The sequence below is a fragment of the Ornithorhynchus anatinus genome, chromosome 3 (genome assembly GCF_004115215.2).
Source record: "Ornithorhynchus anatinus isolate Pmale09 chromosome 3, mOrnAna1.pri.v4, whole genome shotgun sequence".
In the NCBI taxonomy this organism is placed as follows: Eukaryota; Metazoa; Chordata; class Mammalia; order Monotremata; family Ornithorhynchidae; genus Ornithorhynchus; species Ornithorhynchus anatinus.
The window spans coordinates 12,395,311-12,418,742 of NC_041730.1; the positions used below are offsets into that span (position 1 = coordinate 12,395,311).

Here is a 23,432-nt window from a genome sequence, read left to right on the forward strand (position 1 = left end):
ATATCACTGCTCATAATGGCTTACCTTTATATTTAGTTTCATTTCATTATTGTCATCAATAGTGGTGCTCTTCACCAATATGTTTTCCAGCTTTAGATCTCTATGGACTATATCTGCCAAGGCAAAGAACATTTTAATGGATTTCACGTATTAAGATAAAGCTAGAACAAAGAAATCACCAAAAAAATTCTTGAAATTACGTCACTTCATTCATTCAATCGGATTTATTGAGCGCTTACTGTGTACAGAGCACTGTACTGAGCGCTTGGGAGAGAACAATACAACGATAAACAGACACATTCCCTGCCCACGATGAGCTTTCAGTCTAGAAGTGGGGGGTAGACATCAATACAAATAACTAAAATGACAGATATGTACATAAGTGCTGTGGGGCTGGGATGAGGGAAGAGCAAAGGGAGAAAGTCAGAGTGACGGAGAAGGGAGTTGGAGATGAGGAAAGGTGAGGCTTAGTCTGGGAAGGCCTCTGGGAGGAGATGGGCCTTCAATAAGGCTTTGAAGGAGGGGAGAGTCATTGTCTGGAGGATTTGAGGAGGGAGACAGTTCCAGGCCAGAGGCAGGATGTGGGCCAGGGGTCGGCGGCGAGATAAGGTACAATAATTTTAGCACTAGAGGAACAAAGTGTGTGGTCTGGATTGCAGAAGGAGAGAAGCGAGGTGAGATAGGAGGGGGCAAGGTGGTGGACTGCTTTAAAGTCCATGGTGAGGAGTTTTTGTTGGACGCAGAGGTGGATGGGCAACCACTGGAGGTTTCTGAGGAGCAGATTCATTCATTCAATAGTATTTATAGAGCACTTACTATGTGCAGAGCACTGTACTAAGCGCTTGGAATGTACAAATCGTTAACAGATAGAGACAGTCCCTGCCCTTTGACGGGCGTACGGTCTAATCGGGGGAGACGGACAGACAAGAACGATAGCAATAAATAGAATCAAGGATGACATGTCCTGAACGTTTCTGTAAACAATGATCACACACATAAGTCTTACTTGCCTCATAACCGACAGTCCCTCCCACAGAGCGTGAATATGAAAACTACTTTGCGAGGCCAGTTTCCTTTCTGCCCCTTGATGTCACTTTTTTTAAGCTTCTGCTCTACCCCAGTTGTGATCTTTGTTCCCCTCTAGCCCCTGGTGGGCAGGGAATAAGTCTACCTACTAGGTTGTATTCTCCAAAGCGCCTAGTACAGTGGTCTGCACAAAGTAAGCCCTCGCTAAGGATAACTGAGTGACAGTCTGTCTCCACTGTTGATTCCGAGGCATCTGGTTTAGCCTCACTGTGTCTTCGAAGCCCCTCTGCCTGGTGACTTTAAAAATGCTTCCTCCGTCCTTTTTCCGCAGTTCCTCCACTTCAGCTCAATACCGGACAGCTGTGGGGACATCCTGCCATTATCCACTCTCTTCACCTGCCCTGCCCTAAAAGGGAAGCAGCGTGGCCTAGTGGATAGAGCATGAGCCTGGGAGACAAAGGGACCTGGGTTCTAATCACAGCTGCTTTGTTACCTTGGGCAAATCACTTCACTGAGCCTCAGTTTCCTCATCTGTAAAATGGGGATTAAATCCAACTCCTTCCTATTTAGAAACGAGCCCCATATGGAACTGGGATAGTACCCAACCTGATTATCTTCCATCTACCCTAGCTCTTAGTACAGTTCTTGGCACATAGAAAGCACTTAACAAGTACCACGAAAATAACAACAACGATGATGATAATAATAGTGGTATTTGCTCAGCGCATGCTATGTGCCGTACTAAGCGCTGGGGTGGATACAAGCAAATTCACTCATTCAGTTGTATTTATTGAGCGCTTACTGTGCGCAGAGCACTGTACTAAGCACTTGGAATGTACAGTTCGGCAACAGATAGAGACAAAATCAGGTTGGACACAGTCCTTGTCCCACATGGGGCTCACAGTCTTAATCCCCCTTTCACCTCCGGGTAACTGAGGCCCAGAGAAGTGAAGTGACTTGCCCAAAGTCACAGAGCAGACAAGTGGCGGTGCCGGGATTAGAACCTAATTTCCTCTGACTCCCAGGCCCATGCTCTATCTACAGGACACGCTGCTTCTCAATTACTATATGATATAATGCTATAATAATAAGTGCTCAGTAAATAGCACTGATTGATTGACTGACACTCAAGGTGAAGTCCCAAAAAAGACTTGGTGTGGGTCTTTGACTCAGAGCTAATGAGCCCAGGGAAAGCAAAAGTACTTCGACGAATCGCTCAGCGTGACAAAGGTGATCCCAGCTCATATTAGCCAACGGGGATTTGCCGGCCCAACCCCAGAGCTATGAAGCCCCATCAGCCGCTCCACTGCACCAGAGAGAGCAGCATGGCCTAGTGGCAAGAGCACGGTTGGGGGAGTCAGAGGACGTGGGTTTTAATTGCGGCTCCCCCACTTGCCGGCTGAGAGACCTTAGGCAAGTCACTTCACTTTTCTGGATCTCAGTTACCTCATCTGAAAATGGGATTAAGACTGTGAGTCCCATGTGGGACAGAGACTGTGTCCAACCTGATTAGCTTGTATCTACCCCAGTTCTTAGAGCAGTGCTTGGCACATAATACGTGCTTAACAAATACTGTTGTTATTATTATTATTATTATTATTATTATTAAGAATTCGGCCTTGGTGGCATCTGCGGTAAAACCGGGCCCCACAGCCAGTGGGACGTTACAATTGCCAAGAACTTTGGCCTTGTTGGGTGCCATCCTCTGTCAGTTTCTCAGAGGATATATTAGTCTTCTTGAGGCCATTTTTTCTTTGTCTACCCTTGTGCCTAGCCTTGTGTGCTACCTAGAAAGCAGAATTTAAGGACAGCATTCGATCTATTCGTGGCATTTACTGAGCATTTACTTTCCGCAGAACACTGTCCTAAGCACTTGGGAGTGTACAGTACAGCTCGCAGACATAACCCTTGCCCTCAAGGAGCTTACCATCTAACAGAAGGATCATGGTATTTCTTAAGCACTTATGCTACGCCAAGCACTGTACTAAGTGCTGGAGAAGATACAAGATAATCAGGTCAGAAATCGTCCCCGTTCCACTTGAGGCTCACTTGTTCTACACCAAGCACTGTACTAAGTGCTGGAGAAGATACAAGATAATCAGGTCAGAAATAGTCCCTGTTCCACGTGAGGCTCACAGTCCTTAAGTAGGAGGTAGAAGAGGTGTTTCATTCCCATTTCACAGGTGAGGAAACTGAGGTACAGAGAAGTTTAGCTTGTGTCACCGATGGACAATCTTGGTTGTTTGCAGAGCTTGTCAGATGGAGGGAGGCACATAATCTTAGTCTTCTCTGAGACTAAATAATCGTATTTATTGAGCACTTACTATGTGCCGAGCACATGGGGAAGTACAAGCCCAGTAGTCCGTAGTACTCTGCTTATTCTGGAAAACGGATCATAATCACGTGCATGTCTTCTGTGTGTTGTGTGTGATATTAGGACACTGTCAATCAATCAGTGGCATTTATCTAGCACTTACTTTGTGCAGAGCACTGAACTACGTTCTTGGGAGAGGACAATATACTGAGTTGGTAGACACCTTCCCCGCACATGATGAGCTAACCATCACTGTTGAAAAGAGATCCTGGGTGAGGGATTCAGGGGTATTTGATGAAACTATTAGCCATTCAACATCATTGGTATTTATCATTGGTATTTATCATTGGTATTCATCATCATCATCAGTGGTATTTATTTATTTTTCATGGTATTTGTTAAGTGTTCACTATGTGATAGGCACTGTACTAAACACTGGAGTAGATACAAGCTAATTAGATTAGACAGAGTGCATGGCTCACATGGGGCTCACAAGTCTTAATCCCCACTTTAAAGGTGAGGTAACTGAGGCACTGAGAAGTTAAGTGATTTGCCCAAGGTCACAGAGCAGACAAGTGGTGGAGCCGGGATTAGAACCCAGTTCCTTCTGATGCCCAGAACTCTGCTCTATTCATTCATTCATTCATTCAATAGTTTTTATTGAGCGCTTACTATGTGCAGAGCACTGTACTAAGCGCTTGGGATGAACAAGTCGGCTCTATCCACTAGGCCACACTCCTTTTCCTAATTAATTGAGCACTCACTTTGTGCAGAGCACTGTACTAAGCATTTGGGAGAGTACAATACAACAGAATAGGTAGACGCATTCCCTGCCCACAACAAGCTTATAGTCACCGAGGAGAAAGATCCTGGGTGAGTGACTCAGGGGCATTTGATGAAACTATCAGCTGTTCATCCTCACCAATGGTAATTATGGAGCGCTAACTATGCGCGGAACACTGAACTAAGCACTTGGGACAGTACAACATAATGGAGTTGGCAGGTGCATTCTTGGCTCTAGAATGTGGACATTCTGAATATATGAGCAATTGCTGAACAATGCTCCCTAGAATAACAAATACAGACTCTCTCGAAGTAAGTCTCAAAAAAAAAAAGTACTTGGATTTTCAAAAAGGTAATGGGTTTTTCTCTCTGAATACGTCAAGAAATGGAGAGGATTTCATGTAAGCTAAAATTATGATAGTGACACTGCCTTGTACTCGTTGGACAGGAAACCTAATCATTGACTTCTTGAAAAATGCTAATTCTGTAAGGCAAAGTTAGGTACAGTAACAGAGAGGGGTAAAGAAACCAGAACAATTAAAAAAAACCCAAACCTGCTTTTTAACTGTACATTTTTGGGGGAGAAATAAGATCAGTTTACAAGGAGAGGAATTGTAATTATAGTTGCCCTTAAACAAAACTGACATTTGCATTCACTGAATAAATGAGATAGATAAACCTCTTCCTTACCCTTTTTGTGAAGGTATGCTATAGCTGATGCTAGACTTTGAATGATGTATCTTGTCTCATCCTCTGAGAAGTGCCTTTTCCTGTTTAGAATTTCTTTAAGTTCTCCGTTCTCACACAGCTCCATCACTAAGTACATACTCTGGTTTTAAAAAACAACAGAAACTATAATTTTGTTTTGGCCTAGACATCGTTTAAACTCTTCTTTATTCCTGGGTACTTCAAACATACAAAATGATGAGAATTTGATCCCATTCTTCCCTTCAAATGGGGGAGGATCCTGGTTCAGAGAACATTAACTCGCCCTCCACCCCATTCTCCCTCTCAGGATGGTTCGCTGGAGACTTTCCGGTAATCTCTCAGTCTCGACTGCGGGAGGGAGAGTCAAGCGGAGACCTACCCATTCCATTCCTAGCTTGGCCAGTGGCTAGTGACCTGCTCCAGGTGAAAACTCACCTGTGCTGGGCAGCAGCGGCATGGGAGAGAGTCAAGTGCGGAGACTCAACTTGACCGTGCGGAAGGAGGCAATGGGAAACCACTTCCGGATTTTGACCAAGAAAACTCTACGGATACACCACCGGAACGGCTGCAAGTGGAGAGCGGGGCATTCCGGGAGAGATGTGTCCACGGGGACGCTGTGGGTCGGAGACGACGCCACAGCATAAGACAAGACCACCACATTACTGACTCTCCAAAAGAACCTGGCTTCCAATCCCCATCATAGATTCTAGGAGAAAAAGGAAAACGAGGGAGAAAGAAGAGGCGGAATTTCGTAAAAGTGACGGAAACCTAATGGCAATGAGAGAGGACCAATAAGCTTAAGAGCCTCTGTTGGGGACGAGATCTGTAAATATAGTAGTCCTTCGTATTTGAAGAAGACAGCATTGATGGAGAGGTTCAACCGTGAATGCGTTTTTGGCTGAAAGGGCTAATTGTAGTATCCACAATCTCGACCAGTATGGGTACGCGACAAGCCAGTCCCTTGTTGCGTAATTGTATTTCAAGGTAGCGCCCGACACTGTTTTCTCTTTTGCCTCCTTGTCTCTCTTTCGTTATAAAGCTTTTGCTCAGAGAGCCACTCCCTTCTTAATAAATAAATAATAATTATGGTATTGGTTAAGCGCTTACCATGTGCGAGGCACTGTACGGATGGATACAAACAACAAATCGGGTTGGACACAGTCCCTGTCCCATGTTGGGCTCACAGTCTCAATCCCCGTTTTCCAGATGAGGGAACTGAGGCCCAGAGAAGTAAAGGGACTTGCCCAAGGTCACCCAGCAGGCAAGTGGCAGAGTCGGCATTAGAACCCATGACCTTCTGACTCCCAGGCCCGGGCTCTATCCACTGTGCCAAGCTCCTTCTTGCGGCGGTTTGCCAAGCAGGGCTGTCCTCGGCAATATCATCAGAATGAATGGAATTTGCATTGGGTTCCCATACTCTTCTTAGGTTCTCTCAGTTTGATAAATCATTTTTTTTCTCTTTTTTCCTCCCAACTCTCTCCCACTCTTCTCCCTAATCCTCTCCCCCACACCAAGAAAGATCCTGCGTTTGATTTTAAAGCTATTAATCTAAGTCAAGTCTACTTTTGCTAAAGGGCCTCTGTCTGTCTATTTGAACCCTAAGAGAAATACACCAATGCAAATTCTCATTGTTCCAGTTCAGGCCACGGAGATGGTTGAAACCATGTGGGAATGCAAAAACCAAGTAGAGACAAGCAGCACAGTTGCCCTTGGCCCATTATGGATAAACTTGCCTCTCATACGGACACCATCTAAGAGATTTTGAACTCTTTCAAGTGGAGGCTTATTTTTTTGCTTGAGGAATCTCAATACATCAGCTAAAATAAATCTAATTTTCTTGGGTCCCAGATATAAATATGGGTAAAAGAAAATATCCGGTTTCCTCTTCTCTCAGGTGCCCTTACTCTCTCTCCTCATAAAGCACCCGCTTTTTTAAAATGGTGTTTGTTAAACACTAAGCGGCAGGCACTGTTCTAAGCCCTGGGGTGAGATAATCAGGTTGGACACAGTCCTTGTCCCAGATGGGGCACAGAGCCATAAGCACCGCTTTGCAGATGAGGTCACTGAGGCACAGAGAAGTGAAGTGACTTGCCCAAGGTCACACAAGAGGCACATGGCAGAACTGGGATTAGAAATCAGGTTTTCTGACTCCCAGACCTGTGCTCATTCCATTACGCCACACTACTCCTCTCTGGGATTTCCTCTCTCCCACGACCTCTCCTTCCCCAGATTCCATCTTCTCCAGTTCTGGACATTTGAGCAACCAGGAAATAGGAGGTTTCACTGGGATAGATTTTTTTCTCATTTTTAAATAGTATTTTCTAAATGCTCACTCTGTGCCATGGACGGGATTAACCACTGGAGTAAATACAAGCTAATCAGCCTGGACACAATCCATGTTCCACGTGGGGCTCACAGTCTTAATGCCCATTCTACAGATGAGGTAACTGAGTCACAGAGAGGTGAAGTGACTTGCCCAAAGTCACACAACAGGCAAGTGAAGCAGTGTGGCCTAGTAGAAAGAGCAGGGACTTGGGAGTCATCTGGGTTCTAATCCCGTCTCTGTCGAGTGCGTGCTGCGTGACCTTGGGAAAGTCACTTAACTTCTCCGGGTCTTGGTTTCCTCATCTGTAAAATGGGAATTAAATCTTACTCCCTCCTACGTAAGATTGTGAGCCTCACGCAGGATAGGGACTGCGTCCGACCTGCCTGACTTGTATCTACCCCAGTACTCTACCCCAGTGGAGAAGCAGCGTGGCTCAGTGGAAAGAGCACGGGCTTTGGAGTCAGAGGTCATGAGTTCGAATCCCAGCTCTGCCATTTGTCAGCTGTGTGACTGTGGGCAAGTCACTTAACTTCTCTGTGCCTCAGTTACCTCATCTGTAAAATGGGGATTAAGACTGTGAGCCCCACGTGGGACATCCTGATTCCCCTGTGTCTACCCCAGCGCTTAGAACAGTGCTCGGCACATAGTAAGCGCTTAACAAATACCAACATTATTACTTAAGAACAGTGTTTGACACATAATAAGTGCTTAATAAATACCATGAAAAAAGTGGTGGAGCTGGGATTAGAACCCGGGTCCTTCTGCCTCCCAGGCCCTTGCTCTGTCCTCATTCAGAGGGAGGGAAGCTTCCACGGAGAGAGAAGAGGAGCCCAGAAACCAGAGAACACCTGGAAGAAGTGGACATGTGAAGACAGACGGTCTTGGAGGCGGGGGGTCTTGGCCAAAGGACATTGGCAAAAGTGAAGCACAAGTGGGAAAAAATGCAAGACTGCAGAGAAGGAGAGAGGTCAGGGACGGAGAGGTAAGTTTGGGAACCATCCACGTAGAGATGTGGCTCAGTGGAAAAGAGCCTGGGCTTCGGAGTCAGAGGTCGTGAGTTCGACTCCCGGCTCTGCCACTTGTCAGCTGTGTGACTGTGGGCAAGTCCCTTCGCTTCTCTGTGCCTCAGTTCCCTCATCTGTAAAATGGGGATTCACTGTGAGCCTCACATGGGACAACCTGATGACCCTGTATCTACCCCAGCGCTTAGAACAGTGCTCTGCACATAGTAAGCGCTTAACAAATACCAACATTATTATTCAAAGCTTTGGGAATAAGAACGAGAATGAGAATGTGGATGGAGATGGAGACTAGAAGGGGACCCAGAACTGAACCTTGAGGGATTCCCACAGCTAGAGGTCGGGAGGCAGTGGAGGAGCCTGAGAAAGCAACTGAGAAGCAGCAGCCAGAGAGATAACAGGAGAACCACCAGAGAACAGTGTCACTGAAGCCAAGGTGAGAAAGTGTTTCGGTCAGTCAGCTGTATTTATTGGGCATTTACTATGTGCAGAGCGTCGTACTAAGCCCTTGGGAGAGTCCAATATAACAATAAACACACGCATTTCCTGCCCGCAACAAGATCTAGAGGACTATTTCTAAGAGGCGGGGGTGGTCCAGAGTGTCGAAAGCAGCCGAGAGGTCGAGGAGGCTGAGGATGGAGTCGAGGCAGCCGGATTTGGCAAGAAGGAGATCATTGGTGACCCGCTCCCTTCTGCGTCGCCCTGATTTGCTCCCTTTATTCATCCCCTCCTCCCGATCCCTACAGCACTTACGTCCACATCTGTAATTGATTTATTTATATTACTGCCTGTCTCCCGCTCTAGACTGTAAGCTCGTTGTGGGCAGAGAATGTGTCTGTTTATTGTTCTACCGTACTCTCCCAAGCGCTTAATCCAGTGCTCGATAAATTCATTTGACTGACCGACCTGCTCTGCCGTGAACGCCAACCTCCTGGGACCAGCTTCAGTGGACCAGAAAGGTGAGGAATAGGAATCTGGAATAGGAAATATGGGAAGAGGGAAAAGGATGGGAGCGGTGGAAAATCCGGGAAAAGGAGAAGGTGGGAGCGGCCCAGCTCGGGGAAAGCGGAAACGACGAGGATTGACAGAAATCATAAACCGGAACCTCCCTTCTCTCCCGGCAGAGACCTGGAAAATCTATTAGCCTTTAGGGACGGGATGTGGAATTAGAACTAAGTCTTCAAATCTGGAACACACCTCGACATTTTACTCTTCATTTGGACACGAAGATTCAAAAATAGATGGTAAGGTCGTTGTGGGCAGGGAATGTCTCTGCTATATTGTTGTGGCGTATTCTCCCAAGCGCTTAGTACAGTGCCCTGTCCTAAGTGCTCAAAAATGACCGATCGACTGATTAAAATCAGTCTCCCCAAAAGAAGGGGGGCAGGGGCAGGGAGCGTGTCCATCAACTCCGTTGTATTGTATTCTCCCAAGCGCTTAGCACAGTGCTCTGCCCACAGAAAGCATTCGAAAAATATGACTGATCGATTCCAAAGCTCAATCTCCTTGTTTCAATTTGTGGACCGGATTATACCAGGGCAGGCTTGTGTTGTGAAAAGAACGTCCCCTACTACGTTACCGTGTTAATCTCTCGACTGAGGAAGGAAAATGCGTGGCGTGGTAGAAACGACCCATCCAGATTTGTTTCTGGATCACAGTGGCGTGAGAGCTGTTAGGTGGCCTATTCGTGAAATACCGGGCCTATCCTGTGTAAGCCATTTTGTGGTTTCAGCAGGGGATGTGTTATAACTACATAATCAACAAAAATCTATAACCCAGTGATGGCAAATAATTTGTTTTATCAAGACTCAAAAGTATCTGCTTAGACTAAATGAACGAATGTAAAAGAGATTACAGGAAGAGCCAAATACAAAAAAATGACCGCAAGTCTGTACGTTTGGCTTTCAAATTATCCTAGGCTTCCTGATTTTTCTAAAAAAAGGATAATACAGTAATTTTGCACATCAATTTCCAGGTATCTGACAAGTATTCCAGTAATAACGCAAATACGTTATGCTGGAGTGAGAGAATAGATAACTGAAAATACGAAAGTTGGGAGAATGGGAGGCTGTTGAAATGATGAAGAGACATCAGGTGTTGGGAATTCATCTGGGGAGACACCCTAGAGGTAGTGGGATTTAGGGAGGGCTTTGAATCAATCAGTTTGCCAGCGGTATTTACTGAGCACTCACTGTGTGCAGGGCACTGTACTGAACACTTGGGGAAATGCAATATAATAGAGTTGGGAGATGTGATTCCCTGCCCTCAAAGAGCATGTAGTCTACAGAGGGAGATAGATATTAGAATAAATTACAGAAAGGGGATACTGTAGAATATAAGAATACCGAAGGTCCTTTATTAATAATAATAATAATAACGGTGGTATTTGTTAAGCGCTTACTATGTGCCAAGCACTGTTCTAAGTCCTGGGGGAGATAGAAGGTAATCAAGTTGTCCCACGGGGCGCTCACAGTCTTCATCCCCATTTTACAGACGAGGCAACTGAGGCATAGAGAAGTTAAGTGACTTGCCCGAAGTCCCACAGCTGGCAAGTGGTGAAGCTGGGATTAGAACCCAAGACCTCTGACTCCCAAGCCCGGGCTCTTTCCGCTAAGCCATACCGCTTCTCCTTTAGCCCATAAGCTCGTTGTGGGCAGGGAATGTGCTTGTTTACTGTGTACTCTCCCAAGTGCTCAGCACAGTGCTCTGCACACAGTAAGCGCTCAATAAAGCACGACTGTTTAACCGATTTAACGAAGTGCGGTGGGGCCGGGACGAGTATACAAGTGTGTAAGAGGCACATCGACAAGTGCATAAAATGGGGAAGCCTGTGGGCTGGCAGGTTTGCAAAGAAAGGGAGAGCGCTAAGCCAGGAGGACACTGTGAGGCATGGGTGGAGGGTGGGAGAGTTAAAGAGTGAGACACAGTTAGGAGCGGTACCTCGACCTAGTGGAAAGGGCATAGATGATCTAGAAGTCACTGGACCTGGGTTCTAATCCTGGCTCCTACTGAGGGCTCACCTCCTCCAGGACGCCTTCCCAGACTGAACCCTCCTTTTCCCTGTACCCCTCCTTCCCTCCCCATCACCCCGACTCCTTCCCTCTGCTCTACCCCCTTCCCCTCCCCCACAGTCCTTGTGTATATTCCTTCACTCATTCAATAGTATTTATTGAGCGCTTACTATGTGCAGAGCACTGTACTAAGCGCTTGGAATGTACAAATCGGTAACAGATAGAGACGGTCCCTGCCCTTTGACGGGTTTACGGTCTAATCGGGGGAGACGGACAGACAAGAACAATAGCAATATTGTATATTTGTATATATTATTTATTACTCTATTTTATTAATGATATGTATATATCTATGATTCTATTTATCTATTTTGACGGTACTGTGCCTGTCTACTTGTTTTGCTTTGTTGGCTGTCTTCTAGACTGTGAGCCTGTTGTTGGGTGGGGATTGTCTCTGTTGCCGAATTGTACTTTCCAAGCTCTTAGTACTGTGCTCTGCACACAGTCAGCGCTCAATAAATACGACTGAATGAATGAATGATATAGCACTGAAACCATGAGACGGACGAATCACACAATAAGCGAAAGCTAAAATCCTCCAAAAATGCTCTCGTCAGTCTCTGGTGACAGTATTCTGACAAGAACACGTGCAGCGATGCCTCAGAGGGATTACTTCAAACCAGAATGACGTCTACTCGGTATTAAGAACAACTTTCAAATGTTCCAGCTAATGGATTTTTACCTTGGGTGTTTCGAATACTTCTTCCAGGTGTATAATGTGTTCATGGTTCACACTTTTTAGGATGTTCACTTCCCGTTCCAGCAACTTCACAGCAGAGCTTCCAGCCTTAATTAACAAGGGAACATGGATTTTACATTTGTTTAAGGGTAATTGTTAGGCGCTTACTATGTGTCAGGCACCGTACTAGGCCCTGGGGTAGACACAAGCTAATTAGGTTGGGCACAGTCCCTGTCCCTCAAAGGGATCACACTCTTAATCTTCACTTTACAGATGAGGCATCTGAGACCCAGAGAAGGTAAGTAACTTGCCCGAGGTCACACAGCAGACTAGCGACAGTGCTGAGATTTGAACCCAGGTCCTCTGGCTCCCAGGTCCTTGCTCTTTCCACTAGGCCTCGCGTCTTCTCTACATTTTGCATTCACAGCATTTCCACCTATGCTCAACAACTGCACATTCCTTTGCTTCTCTTCATCTTCCTTTGCTGTTTCTCCTTCAGCTGCTGATCTACAAGTCTGTCGAATGAAATCATTTCTCTTTGGCCTCCACTATCAAGTCCTATATAGCTGCTCTCTAATCGCATTGCTCTATTCTGTCTATAAAGTTAACTTCGGCTTGCGTTTGAATCTTGCCTAAATTCTTCCAGTTTCCAATACATCTTACTGATCTTTACTTCACCAACCCTTTTATAGTGTTTTCTGGGATGGTGACAATAAAGCAATCAGAAATCTCTTCCCTAGTGTCCCTTTCAGGAGGGAGCAGTAAGTAAGCATCCAAGAGCCCGGAATATTATAACAAGAAAACGATGGGCCTTAATCAATCAATCCATCAACCGCATTTACTGAGCACTTTCATTAATGCATTCATTCAATCGTATTTTCTGAGCGCTTACTGTGAACAGAGGACGGCACTAAGCGCTTGGGAGAGAACAATACAACAATAAACAGACACGTTCCCTGCCCACAGTGAGATTACAGTGTAGAGCACTCACTACGTGCAGAGCACTGTAATAATAACAATAATAATGGCATTTGTAAAGCACTTACTATGTGCCAGGCACTGTACTAAACACTGGGGTGGATACCAGCAAATTGGGTTAGACACAGTCCCTGTCCCATGCGGGACTCACTATCTCAAGCCCCATTTTACAGATGAGGTAACTGAGGCACGGAGATGTAAAATGACTTGTCCAAGGTCATACAGTAGGCAAGTGGTGTACAGTGCTAAACGCTTAGTACAGTGCTCTGCACATAGTAAGCGCTCCATAAATACTACTGAATGAATGAATGAAGTGGTGGAGCTGGAATTAGAACCCATGACCTTCTGACTCCCAGGCCTGTGCTCTATCCATTAGGCTACGCTGCTTCTCTACTAAGCGCTTGGGAGAGTACAATATAACAGAGTTGGTAGACAGGTTCCCTGCCCACCGCGCTCTTACAATCTAGAGGAGTAAGCAGCAGTTTACCTGACAGGGGGCTTTCAAGGGTGAAGCAGCATGACCTAGTGGATAAAGCACAGGCCTGGGAGTCAGAAGGGTTGGGGCAAATCACTTCACTGGGCCTCAGTTACCTCCTCCGTAAAACTGAGATTGAGATGGTGTGCCCCACGTGGGACAGGGACTGTGTCCACCCCGATTTGCTAGTAACTACCCTAGCCCAGTGCCTGACACATAGTAAGTGCTTAACAAATATCATATTATTATTATTATTATTAAGGGTGCTTTTGGGTCTGTCAGATATGAAAAGCGACACTTCCCTCAGACCACCTGCAATCATTCGGTCAGTCAACAGTGCCTGGGTGCTTGAACGCCTCCCTAAACCGGAAGAGTCTGTTTCTGGAATGGCAAGATTCCCCGACTTCAACTCATTCCATCCTAAATCTGCCGTCACCGGGGACCTCATCCCGGGGTCTCCTCCGTACGTTCTGAGAAGCATCGAGCCCTCATCAGCCACCCTGAGGATATTCCCCCTGTAGGCCGTAAACTCCTCGTGGGCACGATCGGGCCTACCAAACTCTACTGTCCTGTACTCTCCCTTGCTACAGTGCTCCTCACACAATTAGCGCTCCACACACAATCGCAACTGCATGATTGATAGCGCTTAGAATGGTGCTTTGCACATAGTAAACGCTTAACAAATGCCATTATTATCATTATTATTATTATTATTATTAAGTAGCCTTAAGGATGGGCCTGGGAGCCGGAGGACCTGGGTTCTAAACCCGGTCCCGCCACTTGCCTCCTGTGGGCCCCTGGGAAAGCCACTTCACTTCTCTGGCCCTCAGTTCCCTCAAATGTAAAATGGGGGATTCCATACCTGTCCTCCCTCCTATTTGACTGCGAGCCCCATGTGGGACAGGGACTGTATCCCACCCGACCGACTTGTACCTACCCCGGCGCTTAGAACACTGCTGGGCACATAGCGAGTGCTCAACAAATACAATAACAAACAATAAGGGGCAGGGGCGGCAAGGAAGAGCAGGAAGCCTCTCCGGCCAATTCGTCTTCCTCTCCCCTCTCGCCTCACGTATTCTAACAGGTGTGGGCCAGTTGGAGCACCCCAAGCAACAGGCTCTCCCCTCCAAGCAGCCGGAAGCCGCTGCTCTCCTTGGGGTCAGTCTGGAGGTTTAAAGGGAACAATAGGGAACACGAGGCGACCGAAATACCTTTGAATGTGTCTGAAGACGGGCACGGAGCAGCCGCGACTCTCAGTACACCAGGCTCCCTTCTGACCCTCAAAGTGGGAAGGGGATTTATCTTGAGGCCGAGAAAGTGCCCTAGTGGCCCTGCTGCTTTGTATCCCGTTCCCTTTTTCCCTTTCAGAATGCTTACGTGTGAACAAAAGCACCTTATAAATCCCATTTCTTCCTCTTCACGGGTTTCTGTGTCAGTTCTCCTCAGGTAATTTTTTTTTTACCTTAAAATGGCTGAACTTTCCTCATTGTTCACTACCTTAAACTCTTTCCCAGGTTGTTGGTGTCATTTCTGGTCATGTGTAGTTCAATCAACACAGACTTGCCTTTTTCTAAGTAGAACATCATCATCTCACAAATCTGACCTCTTCTAGTCTATGCCTACCTCGTTACTCAATTTGGGCATTAATATCAGCTTAGAGTGAATTGCCGTGCAATTTGCTGCAATTTTTTTTAATGGCCGAGGGAAAGCCCTCCATTTTCCATTTGTAAAAACAGTCATTTCTGCAGTACCGTGGGTTTTTGTTCCGTAATTTGGATCTCACGCAAGGAAAGTATTAGGGGGATGGGGTGTTCCCGACACAAGCCGGTAATGGGTAGAAAATGATCCAAAATTTGACCCAGGTAGATTCAGTATAAGAGGAAACAGCCGTCAACCTACTAGTAGCACTGGTCAAAGTGAAAAGCTTCTACACTTCCCAGCTTCTGCTTCCTTGCATCGTAGGAGACTTTTGGGATTCTTTGTCATTGTCGTATTATTGATAGTGTAGTAATAACTGTAGTGTTTGTTAAGCGCTTACTACGTGCCAGACACTGTACTGAGGGTTGGGGTGGATACAAGCAAATTGGGTTGGACGCAGTCCCCGTCCCACATGGGGCTCACAGACTTTAACCCCATTTTACGGAAGAGGTAACTGAGACCCAAAGAAGTTCACAGACTTGCCCAAGACCACACAGCAGACAAATGGAGGAGTTGGGATTAGAACCCAGGTCCTTCTGACTCCCAGGCCCAGGATCTATCTACTAGGCCACACCGCTTCTCTACTGTAAAGTTTTGAAACTTTTCCATATTTAGTACAGTTAGATAACAATGGTGCAAACATTCTGCTAGGAGGTGAACATTTTGACAATAAAGAAATGTGTATCCCAAATTGTCGGCATGGTGGTATTTTCAAACCTTCTACGCTCTAACCGACTAAATCAGTGATTATTTTCACACAATTTCCCCAAAACCTGGTGTTCTTCAAGAACAATGCTGCCACTTTATAGCAGAAACAACTGTACGGTTCGAGGCTCCTCTCCCTTCGGCGTTGTTTATGCTCTTGGATCTGTGACCTTTGGGCACTTGAGAGCCACCCCCCTCTCAACCCCACAGCACTTATGTGTGGGCAGGGAATGTGTCTGTTATACTGTTATATTGGACTCTCCCAAGTGCTTAATACAGTGCCCGGGACAAGGTGAGCGCTCAATAAACACCACTGACTGATTGGCTGGTCTATAGATTATATATTATAAATTATTTCTCTACATTATTGTTTGTCTTCCCCTCTAGATCGTAAGCTCGCTATGGACACGGAATGGATCTACTAATTCTGTGGTACTGAACTCTCCCAATTGCTTAGTAAAGTACTCTGCACAGAATAAGAGTGCTTAATAAATTCGATTGAATAAGTGCTCAATAAATACCATTGATTGATGATGACAGGTAAGTCCCTTTCAATCAATGGCGACTGTTGAGTGCTTACTCCGTGCAGAGCACTGTACTCAGCACTTGGGAAAGAATAACACAACAGAGTTGGTAATAATAATAATACTAATTTGTTAAGCACTTACTATGTGCCAGTCACTGTATTAAGCACTGGGATGGATACAAGCAATTGGGGTTGGACCCAATCCCTGTCCCATATAGGGCTCACAGTCTTAATCCCCATTTTACAGATAAGTGAGGCACAGAGAAGTGAAGTGATCTGTCCAAGGCCACACAGCAGACGAGTGGCGGAGACAGGATTAGAACCCATGACTTCTGACTCTCGGTCCCGTGCTCTAGCCAGTATGTACAATACCTGCTCTTTGTGCCCTCTGAGATCACAGATCCCAGCAGCCCAGGGGTACAATTGCCCACGGGCACTGCATCAGACACGTGCCAGCCCCTTCTCTTCTCCACACAGCAAGTGTGGTCAAGACCTACGTGGTTCATAGTAGCCATGTTTCAGACTCCATCTCTCGGGTTCAATTCGGGCCAGGCTGAAATGGCCGATGGGGTTTGGGCTCGTAATTATTTCTCCTTGAAAGCCACCTACTATGCACAACCCTCCTGATGACTATCGCTTCTAAGACTGATCACCAAATGGGCCGATAAAAGAGGACAGTGTGGTCTAGTGGAGAGGGCACGAGGAGGCCTTGCTTCTAGTCTCGCCTCTTTTCCTGGCATGAATTGTGTGACTTTAGACAACTCACTTTATTAATCAATCAATCAAACTTCTTTCTCTCCCTTCTGCATTGCCCTGATTTGCTCCCTTTATTCATCCCCTCCCCCAGTCCCACAGCACTTACATACCTAGCTGTAATTTTATTTATTCATATTAATGTCTGTCTCCCCATCTAGACTGTAAGCTAATTACGGGGCAGGGAATTGTCTGCTTAGTGTTATATTGTAGTCTCCCAAGCACTTAGTACAGTGCTCTGCACACAGTAAGCGCTCAATAAATACAACTGATTGAGTGACTGACGATCAGTCCACAGTATTTATTGAGTGTTTACTGGGTGCTTGAGAGAGTGCAATAAAACAGAGTTGGGAGACACATTTCCTTCCCACAACGAGCTTACAGACTAGAAGGGGCCTCAGTTTCTCCATCTATAATATGAGGTTGATAATGCCTGCTTTTCCCTCTCTCACAGAATGAAGATAAAATAAGATCTCCGTGGCATGAAAGCGCTCTGGAAATAAAAAAGGGCTATACAAAAATCAAGGTATTATTCGTTATTATTACGATCATTGCTAATAATAATAATAAAAAGGGGGCTCTGACTTAGTACACATACCTTTTCTTTGTTCACTTTTTTGATTGCCCACTTCAGGCCCGTTTCCTTGTGTGTGACTTCAATGACTGTTCCAAAATTGCCTTGTCCCAGTTTTCTACCAAAAGTATAGAATTGCTTTAAAAAAAAAAAACGAGAAATAATTATCTATCCTCTGTCTGACATGCACTCAAGCTCACTCACGTTGAAAGTTAAAATCAGGATGATAGAGCTCCCTAGCTCAGCTCCTATCAGCACCATCAGTGGTACTTGTACTTATTGTGCACTTACTGGGTGCACTGTACTAAGCACTTGGGAGAGTCCGATACGACAGAATTGAGTTGGTAGATATGTTCCCTGCCCACAACGAGCTTACGTATGCAGTGGTATTATTGATGGGAGTGCACCTCACCTACCTAAATCAAAGAAGTTCATCTTTGAAAACACTCTCCCAAGTGCTCAGCTCAGCGCTCAGCGCACTGTAAGCGCTCAATAAATAAGATGTATTGATTGATCACACTTGTTCCCAATACATTCTTTCGATAATAATGTACCAACATTGTTTTAATGGATTTGATGGATTTTTCCCTTCATGATCATTCCATGGAGAAGCTTTGTACCAACTTTTAGTAGAGTGTCTGGCACACATTAAGTGCTTAACAAATATCATTAGAAAAATGAAATGGTAAAAGAGTTGTATAAAATGTCTTAGAGATCATAATTCTACATTGCATTCGTTCACCATCATCACAATAACTGTGATATTTCTTCAGAGCTTAGGTAAACATAATCAAGGTAGTCAATCCTATTTATCGAGCGCTTACTGTGTGCGACCCGATTTGCTTGTATCAATCCCAGAGCTTAATCCCGTGCCTGCCGCATAATAAGCGCTTAACAAATACCACAATTATTAATCCCGGTCTCCACTGTGTGACCCTGGGTAAGTCCCTTCACTTCTCTGGGCCTCCGTTTCCTCAACTGCAAAATGGAGATTCAACACCAGCTCTTCCCCAAGTGAGACAGGATTGTGGCCAAGCTGATTAAATTGTATCTATCCCAGTGCCTAGGTTTGACACACAGTAAGCGGTTAATAAATTCCACAAAAAAAAACTGATAACAAAAGTTTAAAAAGTGAGACAAAAAAGGAATTTGTAAACCGATTTACACGTAAATGCTGATGGTGGTTGACAGGGAAGACAGGACCAAGGGGTATGGTGGTTCCCTATCTTTCAGTCGAGGTAACCGAGGCACAGAAGTGAAGTGACTTATCCAAGGTCACAAAGCAGGCAAGTGGCAGAGCTGAGATTGGAACCCAGGTCCTCTGACTCTGAGGTCCATAATCTGTCTACTAGGCCATGCTGTTACTGCAAGAACACGACCTGCCCAAGCACTAGAGGAAGTCTGAGTGCAAGAGGCACTTGGGAGAAAGTGATAAAAGGATGGAACCAATGAGAAGCAGTGTGGCCTAGTGGATATAGCATGGGCCGGGGCGTCAGAAGGAGCCGGGTTCTAATCCCGGATCTGCTCCTTGTCTGCTGTGTGACCTTGGGGAAGTCACTTCACTTCTCTGGCCCTCAGTTACCTCATGTGAAAAATGCGGATTAAGACTGTGAGCCCCATGTGGAACAAGGACTGTGTCCAACCTGATCAACTTATATATACCCAGTGCTTAGAACAGTGCCTGGCACATAGTAAGTGCTTACCAAATGCTATTTTTAAAAAAATGGAGCTTACAAGTGAGCCTTGTCCACCTATTTTAGATTACTGCAACTTTATAAAACCTCACTGATTTGGATGCTGGGAAGCTGGGAGAAGAGCTCAAATCTAAAATGGGGACAGTTCAAATTATGGAAGAATTCTTCTCAAATGCAATTTGTCTAAAGCAAGTCCTGGACCAGTTTTCTGGGGGAGGGATCTCCCTGGGTCTCTGTGTGTTTCCCCCTCTAGACTGTAAGCTCGTTGTGGACAGGAAATGCGTCTGTTACAGTGTTAAAGTGCACTCTCCCAAGCGCTCAGTACAGTGCTCTGCACGCGGTGAGCACTCAATAAACACGACCGAATGAATGAATGAGTTCAAGGGTTCCGCTGCTCTCTGCAGCATCTGAAAATCTCCCATCATTTATAGCTTAAACCTTGGGACTCAATCAACGGAATCTGTTGAGAGCTTACTGTGTGCAGAGCACTGTACTAAGCGCTTGGAAGAGTATACTAGAGCAGAGTTGGTACACATGTTCCCTGCCCACAACGAGCTTACATTTAGCCAAAATGTCCGTGAAAGGTATACTTTGTAAGAGAAGAGAAGGCCAACAAAGGAGGCAGGGAGGTTGAATTATGACACATTGAAGATTAATAAGGACGTGAGTCAATGTGGATTATTGTGTTTAGAAATCCAAAGAAAAACACAGTTGCATTTAATTTAGTGATAGCACAGTTAGGCAAGCGCACTGTATAATAGCAATAAAAGCGCCCAATCCTTTTACATTTTAAGTTGAGAAAACAAGAAAATTAAATTCCGAACAATCATAATGCACAGTTACAAGACTATTTTACACACATTAACTTGGGAAACTCAGAATTATCATTTCCAAAACAGCAGGGATTTTTTTTAAACCTCGCCTCTCACTCTAGCACTGTAACAAATTAAGGGTTACTCTTGATGGAATAATTGTATTTATTTAGTTTTCAAACAATCATAATTCTTATCCTCTTTGGAGCTCATGTTGCTATTGCATTTTTGCAAGGGTTTTAGTTGTGTAGACCTTATAGAGCGTGAGCTTTGAATCTTTTTTTTTTTTGGTCTTCACGGCACATAAAAGCCTCTTCTGACAAGACCACGGGTTTCATGGAAGCATGTGGTATTTGTTGCTGAACTGTACTTCCCAAGCGTATAGTACAGTGCTCTGCTCACAGTAAGCGCTCAATAAATACGACTGAATGAATGAATGAATGAATCCCAACATGATGGGGTTTGATGTATTTATTGCTATTGTTCTTGTCTGTCCGTCTCCCCCAGTTAGACCGTAAGCCCGTCAAAGGGCAGGGACTGTCTCTATCTGTTACCGATTTGTACATTCCAAGCGCTTAGTACAGTGCTCTGCACATAGTAAGCGCTCAATAAATACTACTGAATGAATGACATACAGAGTAATCTGCACATCTATCCTTCCACCGTTAAGCGGTAGAGCCCAAAAATGAGTACTCTGGTTAAGAAGTGGCCGATACATAGTGAAGATACAAAAAAAACACCTCATGGTTCTCTAATGTTGCATCCATGTAGCTATTTCCATTCAAATAAAAGAAATACCCTAGCCCATATTTAACATTTCAGTGCCAGATTTCACCCTGCTAAGGAGAGCACAATAAAATGTCTATTTGAATCAAGGACGCGATTGTTTCTTGACAGAACATTATACTCTATTTCGCCAAATACAGCATCTCCGTAAGCCAGGACAAGATGCAGTGACAGCAACATAAGGCTATGGTTCAATGTTAATGTTATATGAAAAAAAAATGGCACTTTATTACAGTGCACATTACCGATGGAAACAAGGAAAAATATAGGTCAATCTCTCTTTAATTGGCACAGGGTTGGCTCGTGCTCGCCGTGTCTCGGGTTTGATTACTTCAATAAAAGATGTAAAGCCCGTAACAAAGACCTACACTCGCTATGGCCCGTCTTAAGCCTACCGGTGGCGAAGAAAAAAACCCATCCCAATCTTTCAGCAGATGCCAGACCCCATTCATTTCCGTTCAGCTAGAACGGCGACCGATCAAACAATCAATGAATGGTATTTACTGAGCGCTTACTGCGTACAGAGCACTGTATTAAGGGCTTGGGAGAGTAGAAGCCGCATGTGTAGCTGGAAGAAAGAAAAACCGAGCACACAAAAGAAGCAGAAGCATAGAGGATAGAGCTCAGGCCTGGAAGTCAGAAGGTCAGGGGTTCTAATCCTGGCTCCGCCATTTGTCTGCTGTGTGACCTTAGGCAAGTTACTTCACTTCTCTGTGCCTTAGTTACCTCATTTGCAAAATGGGGATTGAGGCTGCGAGCCCCACGTGGGACAGGGCCTGGGACTGGGTCCAACCCGATTTGCTTGTATCTACCCCAGCGCTTAGTACAGTGCCTGGCACACAGTTAAGCGTTTAACAAATACCATCATCATCATTATTATTATTACAGTAGAACACGGCTGACGCATTCTCGAAACAAAAACAGAAACCGGCGTGGCTTAGTGGAAAGAGCATGGGCTTAGGAGTCAGCCACTTGTCAGCTGTGTGACTTTTGGCAAGTCACTTAACTTCTCGGTGCCTCGGTTACCTCATCTGTAAAATGGGGATTAAGACTGTGAGCCCCACGTGGGACAACCTGATGACCTTGTATCTACCCAAGCGCTTAGAATAGTGCTTGGCACATAGTAAGCGCTTAACAAATATCAACATTATTATTATTATTATTATATGGGGCTAGTTTGATCGACAGTATGGGAAGCTTAATCAAGAACCGCGGTAGATACAAGATAATTGGGTGGGACACAGTCCCTGTCCCACACAGTCTTAATTCCCATTTTACAGATGAGGTAACTGAGGAACAGAGAAGTGAAGTGACTTGCTGTATGCTGTATGCAGGTAGGTGGACTATCTCCAAGCCTCGTGGTTTCTTGCCCGACTCCAAGGTCTACATTTTTCCACATTGACCCTCCCAGAAGGCCATGCTTCCTCGACCATTTTTACCCCTTCCTTATTGACGATAATATAATGATGACAACAACAATAATAATAATCATCCTCATCGTGGCATTTTAAGTGCCTACTGAACTAAGTGATGGGGTACATACAAGATCATCGGGTCCTACACAGTCCCTGTCCCACTGTGTACTGGGGAGGGAGAACAGGCTTTTAACTCCCCGTTTAACAGATGAGGTAACTGAGGCACAGAAAAGTGAAGAGACTTGCCCAAGGTCACACAGTAATAATAATAATAATTGTGTTTGTAAAGCACTTACTATGAGACAGGCACTGTTCTAGGAGCTCAGGTAGATACAAGTTAATAGAGTTGGACACACAGTCCCAATGCCACATGGGGCTCACAGTCTTAATCCCCATTTCACAGATGAGGAAACGGAGGCACAGAGAAGTGAAGTCATTTGCCCAAGTTCACACAGCAGACAAGTGGTGGAGCGGGGATTAATAATAATAATAATAATAATGTTGGTATTTGTTAAGCGCTTACTATGTGCCGAGCACTGTTCTAAGCGCTGGGGTGGACACTGGGGAATCAGGTTGTCCCACGTGGGGCTCACACTCTTGATCCCCATTTTACAGATGAGGTAACTGAGGCACCGAGAAGTGAAGTGACTTACCCACAGTCACATAGCTGACAAGTGGCAGAGCCGGGACTCGAACCCATGACCTCTGACTCCAAAGCCCGTGCTCTTTCCACTAGGCCACGCTCTTCGGTAAATGGCAGAGTTGGAATTAGAAGCCAGAGTCTCTGACTCTCAAGCCCTGCTCTTTCCACTGGGCCACGCTGCTTTTTTTTTTCTTTTTTTTTCTTAAGCACTTACTATGTGCCAGGCACTGTACTAAGCGTTGGGGCAGATCCAGGTTAATCACATCGGACGCAGTTCCTGTCCTGCATAGTGTTCGCAGTCTTCATCCCCATTTTACAGATGAGGTCACTGAGGCACAGAGTAGTGAAGCGACTTGCCCAAGGTCACACAGCAGGCAAGTAGCAGAGCCGGGATTACAACCCAGGGCCTTCTGAGTCCTAAGCCCACGCTCTATTCACTAGGCCTGC

At 45.3% G+C, this 23,432-nt stretch overlaps 1 protein-coding gene across 2 annotated transcripts in view; it reads right to left on the reverse strand.

Moving 5' to 3' along the window:
* STK33 (serine/threonine kinase 33) overlaps positions 1–23,432 on the reverse strand; it is a 140,434-nt gene that overhangs the window by 37,651 nt on the left and 79,351 nt on the right. For both annotated transcript variants that reach the window (XM_029061565.2, XM_029061566.2), the window contains 4 exons: positions 17,660–17,773; positions 11,930–12,034; positions 4,814–4,952; positions 25–113 (listed from right to left, as the gene is read on the reverse strand). In XM_029061565.2, the coding sequence (XP_028917398.1) occupies positions 25–113; positions 4,814–4,952; positions 11,930–12,034; positions 17,660–17,773 (447 nt within the window). The remainder of the gene's footprint in view (positions 1–24; positions 114–4,813; positions 4,953–11,929; positions 12,035–17,659; positions 17,774–23,432) is intronic.